Below are 19,063 nucleotides of genomic sequence, written 5' to 3' on the forward strand. Positions count from 1 at the left end.
TGGTTTGTCTTTCTCGTTTTGTTTTTCTGTACGCTACTCTTCGGTATACACTTTGGAAAAAGGCTTTTATACTTTGAACAGTTCTTGAGGGTGCAAGAGGAGGAAGGGGAGACGGCGAGAGTCCTTCTGCGCCCAAGAGGTGGCCAACGCTGGTGGACGGGGAACGCTCTCCTCCTCGCGAAGAGGGGGGGTGCTGCCCCCCCAGCTGCCACACCAAGCACCGTCAGGGGGGGGCAGAAACTGCGGGCGGCTCCCTCCAGCTCCCCTCCTAACTGGACAAGCCTGCCTTGCCCCCTGGTTGTGGAGTCCCCAACGCCCACACTCGCCCTGGAAGTCTGGGCTCGGTGTCTCGCCCTGCTTACCTGGTCCTGCTACAGAAATGCAAGGCCAGTCTTTGCTTTCAAAGGCAAGCCCTGCCCTGCATCCCCTGGGACTGCCTCCTTGGGAAAGGTGGAAGAGGCAGGGTGGTAGCAACGTCCTCCTCCCCCTTCTGCAGTAAAGCTATTCGGAACTAGGAAAAGGTAAACAAGGTGGGGCAGCCTGGCTGGCTGGCGGTGTGTGGCGGGAGGCCTCCCGGTGCCCTCAACCCCTGTAGTGTCCAGGAAAACTCACTCCCGCAGAAGCGGGGCTCCTGCCCCCCATCCTTGCCCAAATCTTTTGGCCCATCTGGGTGCGTGCCCAAAGTCCTTCCTCCCCTCCCAGCCCCGTTAATGGTGGGGAACCTGGATAACCTCGCACCCTCGTGTCCGATCAAACTCTCCTCCCCCAGGAGACACTGGCCTGCTTTCCAAATTAATTCACCCCGCGCACTCCTCCACCTTGCTCTTGCTACGTACCAGGAAACTGGGTGGAGGGGATGGTCCCTGTCCTGGGGTCACCGGGGCTTTGCTAAGGCCAGTCTACCCTGACTCTATGGTCACACCCTCCCCACCGCCCCTTTCAACAAAGGAAGACACACAATTATGCAACCCAAACGAAACTAGAGAAAATTCATGACCAATTTTTGGAGATTCTCCATAGATGTTCCAATCCCCTTCTCCCCTCCCTGCCCCCTCCACAATTATGGGGGAGGGGGAGAAAAGAATCTTGCATCTAACCCAAAACAGCTCAACTGAGAACTCGGCTTCGGAAACCCAAACTGGTGATCCCCCGATCCACTGGAACCACATCAGCAGAACTAGGCTTAACGCTGCCACATTTAAAAAAAAAAAAAGTCTCGGGGCAGTAACTGAGGGGGTTAGAAATCCCACGTTAGTGATACGTTCCCCATTCCCGGGTGATGGCTAAGAGGGCCCTCTTAAACCTTCCTCAGCTATTCCGTCCAGTTCCTCAAAGAGACTGCCCGTGGACGCTGCTTCGTGAGCACGAAAAGAAAATGAACACGAAACGCCAACTGTGTGCTAGACACCCACACACCTCCTGTGCCATTCCCTTGTGTCACCCTCCCCCAACCACTCTTGGTAGAAGCAAGTATTAGAGGCACTTTTAAAATTTTACAAGTCACCTGCTGCACCCTCCTCCCCCTTCCTGCCCCTCTGACATCCGTCCAAAGCCAGGGACCAAAAGCGACCAGGGAAGTTGCTCAGCTTGCCCAGGTGGCCCCACCTCACCCCCCTCAAATCCCGGTGCTGACAGGCTCCGCGGGGTGAGCTCTGACTCCACCAAGGCGTCCCCCTGGACTTCAGTCCCTGCTCCTTTCTTATGCGGGAGGGAGGGAGATGGGTCCTGGAGGAGAAGAGAGGGGATAGGAGAGGAAAACCAGATCGGGAAAGGGATCATATGTGGCCTAATTTAGGCGTCTGCCTTTGCAAGTTAAATTGGGGAGACTGCCATCTCCCATGTACATCAAAATATTAAACCAATATCTGAAGTTATAAGAATAATAAAAAATAGAAAAATATTAGAACACAATAAGATGGTAAGATTGTAGTGACAGCTTTTTCTCCCCTATCCCTCTGGCTGCTAAGGAATGCTGGAGAAGGTTTGGGGGGTCCGAGGAAAAACAAACAATTCACCTACCCCCACAGCAACACACCCCTGGGGGAAGGGGTTTAAAAAAAAAAGGAGTGGGAGGAGAAAAATAAACAGCCATCCTAAAGCTTCTCAGGAATGCCAGCAGATCCAGCTTTCTCAAATGGTGGATGTCTTGTCGGTGCCATCTGCAAAGAGAGAACGTGGATCAGACGGCAGCACGGGAAGGGGACGCCCTGTTCACAGGCCACGGGCTTTTTTCTACATGGGGGTCCTGGGAACCCTTGAGCCTGCTCATGTCAGGTGGAAACGGGAAAACGCAGCAAGGGCCTTATCTGAAGAGAGGTGAGAGCATCCTTTGTACAAGGATAAATAAATGACATTTATTTATTTTAAGGCAAGGAATAGGACTCTCCACAGTTCTGCTTTCTGAGGCTCTTCCTGGGGCCCCCCAAGTTGCCTTCAAACTAAAAGGGTTGAATAAGGCCCTGAGGACTTGATGGGCAAGAGAAGATGCTTCTAACTGCTCTTGGGAACCATGTTGACAAGCCCTGCCTTCAACGGCAGCTAGCATCTATCGGGGAGGCAAAGAATTCGCCATGGCAACTTTTACTCATTTAAACATTTCTAACCTGCCCTAGATCAGCAGCGTGAACAATGGACACTGACCACAAACAGCAAGTAAATAATTAAAACACAGCATCTTCAAAAAGGTGCTCCATGCCAAAAATGTACTAAGATTAGTATTAGGTTAGACTACAACGGACCAGCTCTGGTCCCTGAAATCCAAGCATGGGCTGACCCTTGCCCAGCTACATCCCTAGTGACTCTGGGCTGTTGAAGCAATTTATTTATTGATTTAATAATTATTAATCAAATTTATAAGGCCACCCAAATCACACAGGATGACTCTGGGCAGCTCACAGAGTTAAAAACCATAAAAAAAACAACAGCTACCCCATGGTGGCAGCAAACACATTCAAAACAGCCACTTAATTGGCTCCAAATCTGAGCTTCAGGGACCGCCTTTAGGGACAACCCCACTCCGGGGGAGGATAATTAACCAACTGCAGACCTGAGAACGGTCAATCTACAGGCCCTCCATTTTGCCAGAATTCAGCTTCAGTGAATTTGTCCTCATCAAGCCCATCCCAATGCTTGGACACGATTTCAGCGTTTGCCCGGCTTTGCCTGGGCTTGGCAATGGGAAGAAACAGAGCGGGGATCATGTAGGTGATGCCCGACTCTAAGCCCCCGATGGCTGCACCCAGCAATCTCATGCAGGTGTTACACAGAGGCACAACAGAATCACACGATGACCCATCGCCCGGGAGCCGAGCAACGGAACAGAAATTCCTCTGGCATCTGCCCTCTGCACAGGAGCAGAAACCAACTCGTCCACTAAGACAAGACACTACAGTTGCTGGTAGCAGAAGCAGCTGGGAACCCCAGGAACATCGCAGGTTCCGTCTCTCTCCTCTCTCCCTGGAAGCAAGTCATCCCTCGGGGTGACTGGGGCCATCCGAATCCTGATCTGGGACATCGGCAGCTCCCCAGCTGCTACTCAGTTCCCAGGGCCTTTGGCCACGAGGAGGAATGGTGCCAGCTGAAGCTCAGCTTCTACACAGCCTGAGTCTGAGCAATCCGGTCACTTGTCCCGAGTTGGCCTCACAGGATGCAGGAAGGCCCACTTCAGGAAAGGTCACGTGACCGCTGACCAGCAAGGCAGCAGCTCTGAGTCCCATTCAGACCGCCCCTTTCTACCAGAGCCTTGGAAGAAAAATAGGCTGCCTATGGAAACCAAGGCGCTGGCTGAGTTTCTCGTTAGTGGAATTCACAGGTCCTTGGCCACCTGCTAAAGATACTAATTTTATGGATCTGTCACTTAGATTCTTATCTTCTTTCCCTTCAGAAGCTCAGGCTGGCATATGTGGCACTTCTGATTTTTACCAACAATAACTCTGCGAGGTAGACCAGGCTGAGTGAAAGTGCTGGCCCAAGATTGCCCCAGGAGCCTTTGCTCCCAAGAGTGGTCTTAGACAATCCTAGTTCAACACCTCAACAAGAATCACACCACCTTCAACATTTACTTTCAGGTAAACCCGTATCAGGCCTTCCCTTGGCAAACCAGACCCATTCTCACAATCTGGTAAGCCAGAGTTGCTTACCGCCCAGCGCATGCTCCGTCATGCTCAGGCACAGGGACTCCAACGTGGGGTTGATCTCCAGATCCGTTCCAGGGAGCTGGCAATCTGAGAGGTTAGAGGAAAGATCAGACGAACCATCAGGCACAGCCACAGGTGGTTCTGGCGTTCCACGGGGGCGATGACACAGCTTTCGGCTAGTGCTTAAGGGCCCCGGTGAAACATGACGTCCCAGATTTAGATTTGCTCAGTCTCAAATTGGAAAGGAATGGGGAGAGACAAGAGGAAGGGGACGATGGCAGTTCCTTAAAAACGAGAGCGAGCACTGGCAGACACTTGCCCAGAGACCTAACTCTGTGTTCAAGGAAGGGCCGGTGCTCCAGGACTGAAGATCAGGTCCCAAGAGCAGCGTTCCTGAGAGATCACGTGCCGCAGAGCAAAGCAGCATGCTTCCTCGTCGGCTGACGTGCAGCTGTGCTGGCTTACTCACCCTGCGGGAACATGAGGATAGCCTGAGGGGAGGTGTGGACAGGCAGCGAATGGGTCCGCTGGACTGAGCTGCGATTCTGGCCAGGCATGCTGTTGCTGCCGCCGGGATTGGCAAACCACAGGTTCTAGGGGAGAGGAGAGAAGTCTGTTGGGGCAGGCTCTCTCTGAAAAGGAAAGCCTCTCTCACACACACACACCCCAGCCTGCCTCTCTGCTGCAGGGCAGGGGAAGAAACCGGAGGGAGGTGGGGCCTGCACGGTAAGGGCCAAGCTGAATGTTCACCACAGCGGCACCAAGGAGACGCTAACTCCGCGGGGAAAGCTAAGCATACGTGCCGCTAGCAGCCTCCTCCGTTTCATCCTACAAGGACCCTTTGACCAGAACGGGGTCATAGCAGCAACAGAAACAGTTCATCCCAGAGACAGGCAACCTGGCTGACCAAGAGGCCTGCCCGTGGCAGAAGAGGAGTGTAGTGGAGAAAGTGGGTCCCTTTTAGGCTAAGCAGGCAGAGAGCAGGGGATGGGTCCACTGGGGGATGGCTGAAGATTCCTCCCAACCCTCTCCCAGTCAAGGCACCTCTTCACCCGCACCGATCTTTCCGGAGCATTCAGAAGTTATTCTGCCAAACAAAACTGGACCTTACCTGCCGACCCTGGCTCCCCAGATTTGGGCTGGCCAAACCATGCCGGGGAGAGACCCCACCGATCCCCACGGGACTAAGGATCCCCATGCGGCTTGGGGGGATGGCACGGGGGGGCATCTGGAACTGCCTCTGTCCTCGGCGGGCCACTCCCACCCCCACAGATCCAGCTATGGGGAGAGAGTTAGAACCAAAGGCCCATCTGCAAAAATACAGAGAGAGGGAGTTAATCCTACCTGTGACCATTATGGCTGGGATCCTGGTCCCGACTTGCCACCCAAAGCAATGCCGCTTGTGGCAGCCTCACCCAAGACGTCCAAAGTGAGCCCGAGCAGTTGAAGCGGCTCTCTTAGCTCAGAAGCACGGGCACCTCCCTCAAGTGGTTTGGCCCCTTGGAAGCCTTCCTCTGGCCCACCCTCCATCACTGTTGAGGTACAGGTACTCCTCGACTTACGACCATTCGAAGTTATGATGGCACTGAAAAAAGTGATTTATGACCGGTCCTCAAACTTATGACTGTCACAGCATCCCTGAGGTCACCTGATCAAAATTCAGGCGCTTGGAACCGGCACGTATTTACGATGGTTGCAGCATCCTGGGGTCACCTGATTGCCATTTGCGACCTTCCCAGCCGGCTTCCAACAAGCAAAGTCAGTGGGGGAAGCTGGATTCACTTAACAACCACCTGATTCACTTAACAAATGCAACAAAAAAAAAGGTTGTAAAATTGGGCGTGACAACCCTCGCTTAGCAGCAGAAGTTCCAGTCTCAGTTGTGGTCGTAAATTGAGGACTACTTGTACTTCACAAAGGGCAGGACAGATCTAAGAGGCCTCTTTTGCCACCTGACATCCTGGCACAGGAAAGGCGGCAACAGCAACTGAGTACTCCATGCCAGGTCTTAAGACCTTCTTGAGAGGAAAGCCACAATGGAAGCCAAACTGTCCTCCTCCCCCCCCATTTAAATCTGACAGCAGCCGGCCGAGAGGAGGACTGACTCCGCCCCGCACAACCACAAAGGAAAAGAGCAAGGTTGGCTAAGCAGACGCCAGCTAGGAGCTGTAAGGAAGCCCACGCAAAACCTCTTCTCTCTGAATAGGGGTGTGTCAGCTAAGCCCTGGCTTTTTCAAAAATGACCCAAAGCAAGCAGTTCAAATTTGCATATTGCAACATCACAATAGCAGGTGCATCTGCAGGTTCTTTACTATATGAAAGGGTTAGTTTAACCAAAAAAAAGGGGCTCCCAGTCATTTTGAAGCAAAAGGAGAAATCCATTTCTCCTGTTGAATTAAATTCATGATGCAAGCAGTAAGCGGCAAGCCTCTTAGGCTTCATGAGCTTAAGCTGACACCACAAACTGACAATGCCATCAAAACGCACCCTCTGCTTGTCATAACATTAGCTAGAACAGCAGCTGCTCATGAAGCCCCGAAAGCCACCGAGTTCTTCTCGGGAGCTGGATTTCCTCTGCTCACAAGCAAAGGTGTCGCTGGCGTACGAGGGTTCCCTGTCCCTACGGGCGAACGAGTCCTGAACGCACGGACCCTCAGCAGTCCCAGATCCAGCTCGGCTCTGACCCTTTCCCAAGGCAGCACTCTGCGAACGAGGAGCGGGGGTGGTCCCGAAGGGCAGAGGGGAGATCCACTGCCGAGGCAAGGGTCAGGCAAGTGGGGCTTGAGCCCAGACCAGGAAAGTGCTTTGCGAAAATACCTCAGACAGCACACCCACACAGCCGTCCACGAGAGGACAGAAGAGGGAGGAAGGGGAGCACATTCAGACTTGCAAGGTTCTCTTACTATAGCTGTTCTAATAAAAGCAGCTTTAGGTCTGCACGGTGCCTGTACTTAGCCCGGTCAATCTTACAGGGCTGACAATCAGGGTTTTCCTTCCCAATTCACCGAGAAAAGCCCGCAGGTCTGCGCAATTAGCCTAGAAAGCCCCTTAGGCCCACTTCGGTGCCAGGCCTGCATTTCACCCCAGTGGTGCCCAGAGACCTACCCTTTCTGGGGGCGATAGCCTTGCATGTCCAGCACGGCCTTCCTTGGGAAGGTACGGAGCAACTTCAGCACTTGCTGCTTCCAAGACAACAGCCTCTTTTTCTGGGTCTCTGTGAAGGCCTGGAGGGAGGGGGACAGAAAGGCAGCCAGGTTGGGAAAGGACGGAAAGGGCCAGCGTTCTCAGGCCATCGACCTCTGGGGCCCGTCAACGTCCGTGCCTACCTCGTGCATCAAGCACTTCTCGATCAGCTGGAGATAACTAGTGATGTTCTCCTCGTCTGGCCGGGAGACTAGTAATTGCGTACACACTGCAAGAGAGAAAGGAGAAAGGTGGAAGGGCCATGTAAGTGGTCCAGGAGAGATGGAGAAATCAGAGCTTTTTGAGTAGCACGGTTTATCTAATTTATGTACCACTAAAATCAAATAGCTCCTGGAGGCTTACACCAAACCTGAAAATCCACAGTACAAGTTCAGCATAAAGGGACAATAAGAAACGGCACTCTTCGGAGGAGCCATGTCAATCCTCCAGAGTCTGTGAACACCAAGAGCAGGGTACGAGAATGGAGCATTCCTTAAGTGGAAACAGACCTGTGGCACCGCCCGCAAACTCCAGCTTCCTTGAAGCTCTTGCTGAAAATAGTCAGCATAACCCATCCTGGTTGCTGCAGGGGAGAGTGCAAAGGGCTTGATGCCAAGCCAGAAAACTCACCTTTGCCCATCACGCGAGTGAACTGCCCTGCAATGTCCCCTTCGGCGATAGGCGCTGCTCCGGATTCTCCATCGCACGGAGAGCCTGTTGCGGGTGGGAAGGGGTCTTCGGTGGCCTCCTTTTCCTCGGTGCTGTTGCTGCTTTTCTCCAAGCCCAGCGTGGAGCCTCCGCGCGGCTCAGCTGCCAACTGCTGGGCCTCCTTGGATGCTGCTGCAGCCTGCAGAGCATGGAAGGCTTTGATGGGGGTGGTGATGATCTGCTGCAGTTCTTGGAGAGCGTTCCACAAGTTCCCACCTTCCAGAATGTCCTGCCCCAAAAAGGGAGAGAAAAGAGGGGGCCCAAGGAGAGAGAAAAGTGACCTTGGAATTCTGCTCGCTTTGTGCAAGCTATTTATCTATTGTTTGCCTATGTATTAATGAAAGGTATATCCAGCCACAACCACAAAGACTCTCAGCAACTCACAAAAATCACTCTGGCATATTCCATCAACAACCATTTTCTGAGTCATATGGAGGTTAGCAGCCTCAAATTCGGACTATGGAAATTGCCATGACAAGATGAAGCAGCAGCTGCCAGCTCAGATGGCTTTAAAAAGAGATGTGGTGATTGATTTTTATCCCGTCTTTATTATTTTTATAAATAACTCAAGGCTGCGAACATACCTAATACTACAGCAAGGCTGGCTGGGGAATTCTGGGAGTTGAATTCCACACAGCTTAAAGTGGCCAAGGTTGAGAAAAACTTGTCTAGGCAATTCAAACAACCCGCAAATCCCAGGTCTGTCCAACAGGTCCCTTACCTTCTCCAAGGACTTCAGGACACTCTGCCGTTCCCGCAGCTTTTGGATGCTTAAGGCAATTTTGTGCCTTGCTCCTTTGGTCACATTCTGTCCAGGGAAAGATTGGGGAAGAAAAAGAGAGCTAAAAAGGGAGCCGGAACTGCCTCTGCCCTCCAGCCTTTACAGTAGGGGCATATTTACATCTTCAGAGTGCCCCCCTCAACAGTGCGTGGCATCACATTTCAGGCACCTTGTTGTAACAAAGTCACAGAAATGGAAAACGTGACCATCCTGGCCCCCCCAGGCACCACCCAAACAGCAGCCTTTCAAACCAGACAGGAACAGACCCCACAGAAGGCAAGGCAAGGCAAGGCCCTCCCTCCTTTCCCCCGCCCCCCGGTCCGGAGACTGCAGTACCTGCGATTCCAGGTGCTGCTCCGTGAGGGTCATCATCTCTTCGTAAGTCATTTGGGAGAAAAGGGCTGCGTATTTGTGGAGGCGGAGGCTCTTTAGCCATGAGGGAACATCTGCGGGAAAAGGATCAAGACGTCAAGCTGCCTGTCCCAAAAGCCCAGTTTCCCAGAGAAGAGCACCCATTAAGCACGCTGACGGTCTCGAAGGAAGGGCCACGTGCAGCCCTCGAACACAGGCACGAGGGGAGTCACTTTTTGGGTGAAGCAAGAAATATTACTGAGCATTTCTAGCGCTGCTTTGAGACCAACAGCAGTACGGCCGCAAGCCCTACGCAAGGCCCACCCAAGTTTCCATGCTTAGGAGCTGTAAGAGACCCCGCCTGTCTTCACAATCCCGACGCATCAGATGCAACGCCCAGGACAAGAAAATCAAGGCACTCTCTCTCAAACTTATTTTGAATGCCTTCTGACTTTCAGAAACAATCAGAGCAGAATAGCCTCGCAGACAGGCTAGGCTTTTCTCCATAATATATCCACCATCCCAAACACAGTAAAAAAAAGGAATTCCCAGCTAAGATGCACTGTTGAGAGGTCTTGAGCGAAACAGAAATGGTTTGACTCCTCAAATCCCAGACTGGAATTACGCAAGCAAGGCAGAACCAGGTCATGTGCCCTCTTAGCCCCGGCTACCCTCTAATCTGTGGAAGCTGCTCAGTCACCTGGGCCAGCACCTGCCATACCTTTCATGCCGCTGCCATCCTCCTGAAAGGTGTTACGACTGCCGGGCTGCTCCTCCGTCTGCTCGCTGCCTGAGGAAGCCACGCTGCTCTGGGGCGAGAGGGGTGCGTGCTCCCCGCTGGAGATGAAGGCTGTCCTGGCACCCATCTCATCCATGTTCATCCACTCACCGGGGACCTGCTGGCCCGTGGGGATGAGCGACATGGAGCGCTTCAGCGGGCTGGGGTGGATTTGGCAAGGAAGAGCTGCAACCAGGGAGAAAGAATTAGGGGGCACCAGCAATGGTTTCAGGTGCTAGTCATGAAATTATCGGGAGGAAAAGCCCTCTTATTTTGGGAAAGAGTTCAATATGAAGGGCAGGGTTTCTCAGCCAGGGTTCCATGAGAGGTCGCTAGGGGTTCCCTGGGAGATCACAATTTATTTTAAAAACTATTTCAAATTCAGGCAACTTCACATTAAAGAGATAAGTTTCATTCTTTATTTTTAGCTAAAGAACACTGTTAATGCATATCTACAGGCCTACCCATGAAACAAATAGAATAATTTTGCAACTTCTGGCCTATATTTGAGCCTGAATGGGCAGGGGTTCCCCAAGGCCTGAAAACTATTTCAAGGGTCCCTCCAGGGTCAAAAGGTTGAGAAAGGCTGACTTAGGGGCTCCCAATAGGAAGAAGTGCATTACAGTTCCTGATGAGGTGAACAACTGCCCTCCCCCCACCCAGAAACATGGGTTCAACCATGAACCCAACTAGCATTCGCCTGGTGGAATCCAGGAAGAGCTTCTTCAGCAGAGCTGTCCCTGCTTAGTCCCACTGATCGCTTAGGCACTCAGAAAGCCCAACAACCAATGCTGCATGCAGCTCCTTGTACAGCTGGCACCTAACCTATGAGGGCAACCGCCCAGAAGTGCCCCCAGGTGAACGTTTCCTAGCTCACAGGCAAGGATATGAAAACCTTTTCCAACTCCTCAGAAATATTCTGGACTAACCAGACTGGATGGCAAAACCCGCATTTACCACCCTGTTTCCCAGCAATGCCTTTCCAAACCTGTGCTGCTTGTGTTGCTCCCAATGCTATTGATTGCCGAGGACATGGAGCCAGAAGGGTGGAAGGACATGTGCCCATTTTCCCGCGGGGTCTTCTCTTGCCAGCTGTGTCCCAGATCGCCAAGGCCCGTCTCCACTGGACCTTGCCAGTCATCTGAGCCTTGGCGTGAGTGGTAGGCCGTGTCTGGCCGTCCCCTGCCTTGGCTGGGATAGCCGCTGGAAAGGCGCTCCTCCAGATGGTTGAGCCAAAGTGCCAGGGAACTGCGGTCGTCCAGGGTGGTGGCTGGATGAATGAGGGCGTAGGACAGGAGCTGCCTGCTTTCTTCTATGAAGAGGTTGCTTTCAATCGAGTACGCCAGCACCTTTTGCAAAAGCTTCATGTATTCTGACTTGGCATCTGTGTTGCCAGGCTGGAGAAGGGGCAGATGGGACAGGAGCAGGGAGACAACTTTGTCTTTTGGCTCTTGGTGCCATTGACTGATGATGGCTGTTGGAGAGAAGAGGGACACACGTCTGATGGGTGCCTTACGCCACTTCAGAGCCATTACCCTCTTCTGGGGTCTCCAAGGGGAGCCCCTCTACCCTGAAGCAGGATCCTTCCTATCAAGACGGACGCAATGGCATGGATGGTTAGCCCGCTGCCACAAAACCAGAGAGCTATGCCACTGCCGTAATAGCTGTACCAGCCTTTCAGATGCCACCGTGTCTTTCATGATACGTGGTCAGAAACAGCATACTAGACTTAACACGGGAGTTTGAAGTGCCTTGGCAGCCTAGCGACAGAAAAGCCATTCTGCCCACACCTTCCATCCTCTTTGACTTGGAGGAGGAAGAAAAGAACCTTCCCTGGCACTGCCAAAGCAATTGGGCCCACTCTAGGCTGGGGCTTCTCTTGCAACTTGCTAGGAGTGTTGATACAGCCCCCCATGGCAAGTGGGGTGACAAAAGGATCAGCATCAAAGGAGCAAGCTGTCTGAATTCGACCCCCCAGCTCAAGCTTCCCCAAAAGAATCACTGGCTTACCTGCGCTGTTAGCTTCAGACTCCAGAACATGGATCTCTGTGCAGTCTGCCAGCGAGTGCTCCAGGCACAGCTGCAGAAAGCGGGCTTGGGTGCGAGAGATACGCTTGAGGAGGGACAGCAGGGCGACTGTCTGCTCACATTCGTTCCAGCCTTTGAACCAGCCAGCAAGGATGCCCACCTGGTCCCGGAACATCATGATGGCCAGCGCCTTGGCCTTAGCAGCAACTTACCCACAAAGGGGTCAAGAAAAGTACAGGAAAGGGGAACCCCTCACATGTTTTCAAGTATGAGGGTTAGCACATGGGCACCACTAGAACACCAACTTTCACACCAGTAGGGAAACAGGGTGGCACAGAAGTATGTCAGAAACTCCTGGTTCTCTGTAGGTTCTTTGGGATTCCTCTTCTTTGACAGATCTTCCAACCTCCCTGCACAAAAGAAAGAGCAGTCAGTCTGAGGCTCTGGAAATCCCTCCCCATTTCTCTATCATCTGCCAAATCCCTAAGCTGAGAACATGCAACACATACTTGAAAATAAAACAAAACACCTGCTCTTCTAAACAGTTTACGACTACTTGTACTTAACAATGTACTAACAAGGAAGTACCCAATCCCAGAAACTTAACAATCATGTTTCTTAGCTTATTGTGTAAGCTATCTTGAGAATTATTTACACTGAATGACACTGATATCTTTCCTATTAAAGACAGCAAAAGAAAACAAATAGGGGAAAAGCTAGTTTGGGAATCAGGGAGACAGTGTTTGGATGAGGATCGAAAAGAAGAGCGTGAGGACAATCACCTCTGGCAAATTACATTTCCAGATGTTCAACGGATAGTGTTATGCAAATAATGCAACCCCAAGAAGGGATATCATAAAAGGCTCTAAATGGCTTCTCCAAGACCCCTAAAGGAGCCAGAAGCCAGCAGAGATAGATGAACCCAATCAACTGCCAAGCAAGCAAGCAAGCAAGCAGGCAAACCCCCCTCAAATTTCAGAACGTGAGTTAAGGTGTAGGAATTCATGGCAAGGCACGTACTGATGGACAGCGCAACCCATAACAGCAGAAAGAATCAATTAAAAACAACACACCCATAAGCATAGCCTGGCTACCATTGCCTCTGGACATTGCCACCGTTCAGACATCCAATTTGGGTAGAGGAAGAAGCAAAGTGGCTTCCAAAACTATGTTTCTGTTAAAGCAGTCCTACAAAGAGAGAGCATCTCTCTCTCTATATATATATATATATTTTAATGAAAGGGAAAGAATAGGCTGAGGAAACGGCTGTCTGGGTCCTTCTATTCTCTGGACGCTATAATTAGAGTTAACTGAAGCAAGCATACTTCCCAAAGAAAACAACCAGAAGTAGTCTGGAGGAGCAGCAAGGCAGCTGGCCCTAATTATACCTTCAAAAGAAGAACGCAACATACCAAATGCCATCCGCAGTCACATGCACGCCGAAAAGGGGCCCTTTGCCACACAGGTAGGAATCAGGGGCACAGAAGATGCAGGAGTGGGCCGACAGCACCAAAAAGATAAAAAGCCAAAACTGGAGATGAGCTGCATAATCTAAAGGAGAGCATGACTCCAAATCAGTTGAACTTTCTGAAAAGATGATACTGCTTCATTCTGAAATCTCACGTATACCCCACATAAAACTTTGATATCAGCTATTGAGAGTTTGCCGAAAGGATGGAAAAGTATTTCAGTTATACAAACAAGCCAGGACTAGAACCCCAGAATTACAGTCAGGTTCCAGTGACTCAGCTAAGCAGAAATATCCTTTACCAAGCAGTAAAGAGGCCACTTCTGGCCACTCCCCCCACTGACTCCAAAAATGCAAGGCTAAGCCTATTTTGCTACCCCAAAATACATGGCAGAATGTTTAACTGGAGCAAAAGAATACAAAGCAGAGGAGCCGTGGCTACTCTTCCCTCAGGGCACTAGTGTGTGTTTCTGGTTCTCACACTGAAAATCAAAACCAGGGAAACATCACTGTCATGGGACCAAATATAGGACTTGTAAGTCAGAAAACAAAAGGATACTCCAATTTCACTCCCAGTTTTCCAATTCAAAGAGATGATTCAGGACAAATAACTCCACGACACTAATTTGAACTTCAGGGGCTAATAACACTGAACTCCCAGTCTCAAGACAGAAGGAGGTTGCAAGGCTTAGTAAAAGGAACTGTCAAGCAGGCCTGTACTCTGATACTTGCAGCCTGCATTGCTTTCAGATGAAGCAGGGAAGATACAAAGATGGAAGACATAAACCTAGTTTGTACAGAACAGTAAATCATAATATGGTGAGTTACAGGAGTGCGATATGCAAGCCTCCTATTTTGGATTATGTGGAAACACACCACCTTATTGAGGGAGGAGGATTCTCTAAAGACTTGGACACGTATTAACTTTATTGCTCATATAAAAAGGACATTTGTGTGTGAGAGAAAAAACACTTTTATAGCAGAGCAGTAAGATTCTCCCTAAAGAGTTCATCCCTGTGAACCTTGTAAGACAGAGCAGGACCTAATCTTATTCTTCCTAGATAGGCTGTCTACTTGCATGGCACAAGACACAGTCAAGAATAACTTTGACAGAAGACACCTTAAAAGGTATGTGGGTGTTGGAGAAGCGAGACAGCACCACCAGAATGGCCCCAGCGCCTTTGCGCCTGTTCCTGAACACAGCCATTAAAACCAAGAAATATTCCTTGTTACACAGCGATCCTTCACTCACGTTTCTTGCAAACACAGACAGGGTTGTAGCTGGCCTGACTTGTCTTTGCACAAACCAAGTCCAATGCATACATACACACGCCACTTTTTCTCTACGGCAGCGCATGCAGGCAAGCAGCTCCGCAAAGGAACTACACAAAGAGCAACAACCTGCCAATCCTGGCCTATTGCTCTTACAGCCCAGTACATGCAGAGTACATCATGGAATGACCTACACTGATGTTCAGTCCTCCAGTTTGCTATTGTGCTTGTTCAAATTCTTCCTTTCAGGGCAAAACAGCACACTCAAAAAATGCAACTAACCTCAAGGTTTGTAAATTACTTCATCGCACTAACCAGGCCTTCCCTTGTGGCCAAGAAATGCAAACCATAAAACAAGATTTGGAGAGGTCTGAAAGGAGACCAACATGTTGAAATAAGGGGACAGGGTGGAAACACAGGATCTGATTGAGTGCTCACGGCACAATTTTTTCTTTTAATAGAAGGGCATCTGCCACTGGCAATAAAACAATATAGATATTAAGTAGGATGAGCCTTTCAGCTAAATATAGGCTTCTAGTGTGCCTCACTTAGCTTCAGCCATCACACGCAGTATGGAATTCTGTTGTTATTGACACAGATCATTAGGACCTGTACTAAATTTCTAATCCAGTTCAGCTTTCTAGTTCCAGTTTCAAAGCCCATCAAAGAACAGCAGACTCTCATAAGGCTATTATCTTTGGCCGGGCAGACCTAGTTACAAAGTATTTAAGTTAAGATTATTATAAGGTTCAATCTAAAACACAAATCTGCCTCAACGTGCTAAACAGCGCATAACCACAAGTAAGCTTAGTGAGAACAGGTTGTATAGGCTGAACCGTTAACGTCTGAACTGAACTCCCAGATCTTCCATGGGATAGGAGCTCTTTCACATTAAAAGTTTACTCATAAAATGAGTAAAAAAAAATGAGCTAAAAATGAAGCGTGCCTCCAATTTGAAACTCTGTGGGTGTCGCAGTTATCAAATTTTTGGAAAGAACTGACCCAGCTGGATCCTCTCTTTGTCACTAATTTCAGGACTCAGAAGTAGACAGAGTCCTGATGCAGATCTCAAGACAGATTAACACACTTCACACCTTGGGGTTACCACCAGTTTATCACGATTGGGAGGCAGCATTTCCAGAAGTTGGAGCTTTCTTTTCTGGATCTGCAGACAACCACCCAACCTGGCCAGTCATTTAAAAACAAAAACAACCCCCCCCAAAGATTCCTCCATGCACTAGGGACAAAGATCAGAGCATCACTAGGAGTAATTTCATGGAAGAAAGCCTGTGATGCTTGTGCAAGATGGCCCAGGGGAAAAATCAGATCGAGAGGTACAAGGAGGTGGCTGGAATGAAGGATGCAGCAACTATTTTAAGCTAGGACAGTCTTGCCTCAAATAGGAGGCACCTCTACAAATCTCACACAGCTAAATATTATGGATTTATTTTCTGTCTGCTCTCCACTACCCCAGAGAGGATCTGAGCCTGTTCTGTTGGGGGCCTGGGAGCAGAGTGCATGGGCGACACCGAGACAGGGCGTCTCCACGAGCCACGGTCAGAAGCCTGCCAAAGGAGAGGAGGGCTTTCCTCGGATCCAGCAACAGCAAGGGCGTGCTCTCAAAGCTGAACCAGCGAACCCCCCAACGAGAGCCGAAATAACTACAGAAGAGTATTTCAGCTCACAGAGAAGTATCACGCAGAGCAAGCTAAGTTATAGAACAAAAAAGAAAAAAATTACATGGCGCTAACCTGAGGCAGAATCAACATAAGCACTACAAGAGCAAAAACAATGAGGCAGCTCATATAAAATGAATAAGAGCAAATCTTTCCTGTAAAAGATGCCGAAAAGGAACATCTGGGTGCCTTCATTAGTTGTTTATGACACCGTGATCAGTGGCCCTAGTCCCCAGCCGCATACGTGCTAGGAGGAGGCAGGCCTGCTCCTGGAAGGCCACAGTCCAGCCCCCCAAAGCACCCCTCCTGCTCCTTTTCTGCTCTCATAAGTCTACATTTTAAACTTTAAAACACTGGCAACGCCCCAAAATATATTCACACCCTCGGAGCTTTCCCATCCCTGGGTCCTGCTCCGCCAAGGAGGTTCTCTGCTGGGGCCAAAAACAAGAGGTTTGGTTTAAATAGTCCAAGAACAACCTGGGATGCATTCAGCCAAAACGTTTTAGAGCTGAGGCAAAGCAGAAGAACCCCTCCATCTCGGGGAGAAGCCCTTTAAAAGAGGCAGAAGCCAGCTGATCAGGAAAGGAAGCCCCATGGCATTTGGAGGAACAAAAAGTGACAGAGCAGATAGTCCAGCAAATTATTATATAATTTTAATATTTATTTATTTGCTATTCCACCTTTATTATTTTTATAAATTACTCAAGGCGGGAACATCCCTAATGCTCCTTCCGCCTCCTATTTTCCCCACTACAACAGCCACCCTGAGAGGCGGGCTGGGCTGAGAGGGGGGGACTGGCCCCGGGCCACCCAGCCGGCTTTCCTGCCTCAGGCGGGACTGGAACTGGCCAGTGCCTCAACCACCAGACCAGCCCGGCTTGAAATCTGTTGGGGGGGGGTGCAGGGGCAGCCCAAAGCTGGAAGGTGCTTTCGGCTCCGACAGCCGAGGAAGGTGAATCTGCGGCGAAACCGCAGGGAGAGGAGGGCGGGCAAGCATCCCCCCTTGGGGGGCTGAAGTGCCCCGGAAGCGCCGGAGCAGGGCCCGATTCACGGCACCCACCTCGGGAGGGCGGGCTGCCCTCGCCGCCCACCTCCGGCTCCCACGGGCGGAGGAGGGCTGCTTCGGGCGGGGTGTCTTTGCAACCGCCACGGAGCGCCCCCCAAATCGTCCCCGAGCCACTTGAGGGGGGCGGCGCCCGGGAGGCCCGCGAGCAGGGGGGTCGCAGGTCCAGCGCGCCATTCGCTTCGGGCTGCGACCGGCTCTGCAGTCCCCAAAGCGTGGCTGGGGATGATGGGGCCCGGAGTCGCACAGCGAGCGCGCCCGGCTCACGCCCCGACCGAGCGGGAAGGGGCGGGGCCGCCGAGGCCCCCTCCCACGGGGCGGGGCCGCCTCAGCTCCCCGAGGACCCCCGGGGAGGGGGAGGGGCGCAGGAGTGGGGCGGCGCCGGCGGACCGCCCGCCGCCTCAGAACCGCTCTCCCGCCCGCCCCCGGAGCGCACTCACCGTCGCCGCGGCCCACTCCGGCCCACCGGGGAGACCAAGTTCCACACGCGCGCGGGCGCGCACACAGACCCACATACATACACACTCACACACTCTCACTCACACACAAACAGGGCAGCTCCAGCCACCACACACTCCAGAGGGGGGCGCGCGACGTCACAACGCACGGCGACGAGGGGACGCACCCGGGACGACCGCACGCCCTCACGCACGCACGGGCGCGCGCCCGGACCAGCCCGCCCGCCCCGGTCGCCTAGCTACGTCACCTAGTTGGCATTTCCATTGGCTGGCGCCGCGCGAGCCTTTCCTTTAATCCCTCCTCCTCCTCCTCCTCCAATCGTTCTCGTCCTCGGGACGCTCCTTCGCCAATCGGCGAGGAAAGGCGGTGCGGGGAGGAGTTTGCGCGAAGGGCCTCCCGGGCGGCCAATGAGCTGGCCGGAAATCAAGGCGTGAGGCGGGGGAAAGCGGAGGCGTGGCCTCCGAGTCTCTCAGGAGGGGCCACGCCCCCTCCCTTTCCCGCCCAAAGCGCGTTTCTCCCTCATCCGCAGGCCGCGACTGCCGGGAGCTTTCCGAGCGGGCGTTCGGAGAGCTGCGGGGCGACAGGGGCCGGAAAGCGGGCTGCCCCCTTCCTGGGCTGTTCCCGGAGCCGCCCAGAGAAGCGCAAGGCCCGACCGAGGCGCCCCGTTCCCCTCACCCGCCGCTTCCCTCCGGCCGGGCCGGGTCCCCGCCTCAATTTGCGCCCCTCTGGTCCAGGCCTCCGAGGGCCGCCCTGCCCCCTGAGCCCCGGCCTTTTTCCCGAGCCCAGATTGCCCTGCTCGAATCTAGGTCTTCACCTTGGCTGAGTTCGCAGAACCTGGAAAGCCCCAGACCCGAGTTAACGAGGCTCGGCCGTCGCGTTCGCAGCGCGTGCGATCCCCCAGCCAGTAAAGCCTTTTAGGGCCTAGTGCGGTGCTTCTCAGCCTCAGCGACGGTGAGAGGCACGGCTGGCTGGGGAACTCTGGGAGTTGAAGTCCACGCGTCTCAAAAGTCGCTGAGGCTGAGAAGCGCCGCCCTCCCGGTTCACCCTGGCCTAGGGCTTGGCCCGGCAGGCTCGGACAGTTGCGTGAAGCCGGCCATGCAAGACGGGACAGAGCACCCCCCGCTGGGTTTGCTAGCCAAGCTGTCAGCACGTAGGTGTAT

The 19,063-nt window shown here is 52.2% G+C and overlaps 1 protein-coding gene across 2 annotated transcripts; it reads right to left on the reverse strand.

Annotated features, from left to right (window-relative positions):
• Positions 1-1,761: 1,761 nt before the first annotated feature.
• On the reverse strand, positions 1,762-18,101 carry SAMD4B (sterile alpha motif domain containing 4B). Of its 2 annotated transcripts, none has more exons than XM_063312496.1 (13): positions 17,974-18,101; positions 11,948-12,363; positions 10,926-11,411; positions 9,881-10,123; positions 9,145-9,254; positions 8,749-8,835; positions 7,950-8,256; positions 7,463-7,548; positions 7,242-7,360; positions 5,248-5,446; positions 4,606-4,729; positions 4,140-4,223; positions 1,762-2,159 (listed from the first exon to the last, which is right to left on the reverse strand). In XM_063312496.1, exons 2-13 carry the CDS (start codon positions 12,141-12,143, stop codon positions 2,131-2,133), a joined length of 2,070 nt encoding a protein of 689 aa, XP_063168566.1. In that variant the 5' UTR covers positions 12,144-12,363; positions 17,974-18,101; the 3' UTR covers positions 1,762-2,130. The 2 variants fall into 2 exon arrangements, with proteins under 2 accessions (XP_063168566.1, XP_063168567.1); XM_063312497.1 differs by lacking the exon at positions 17,974-18,101 and adding an exon at positions 14,701-14,778.
• Between the last annotated feature and the right edge of the window lie 962 nt (positions 18,102-19,063).

The sequence above is a fragment of the Candoia aspera genome, chromosome 10 (assembly GCF_035149785.1).
Source record: "Candoia aspera isolate rCanAsp1 chromosome 10, rCanAsp1.hap2, whole genome shotgun sequence".
Classification (NCBI taxonomy): Eukaryota; Metazoa; Chordata; class Lepidosauria; order Squamata; family Boidae; genus Candoia; species Candoia aspera.

Bases quoted from the DNA above. Each gene is read 5' to 3' on its own strand.
- SAMD4B (XM_063312496.1), bottom strand. From the start codon at position 12,143: ATGATGTTCCGGGACCAGGTGGGCATCCTTGCTGGCTGGTTCAAAGGC. The intron at 8,257-8,748 runs GTAAGGGACCTG...TTTTTGGGGCAG, and splicing joins TCCTGAAGTCCTTGGAGAAG to GACATTCTGGAAGGTGGGAA. The intron at 5,447-7,241 runs GTAGGTCTCTGG...GTATTTTTGCAG, and splicing joins GGCTATCGCCCCCAGAAAGG to ATGGGCCTTTGGTTCTAACT.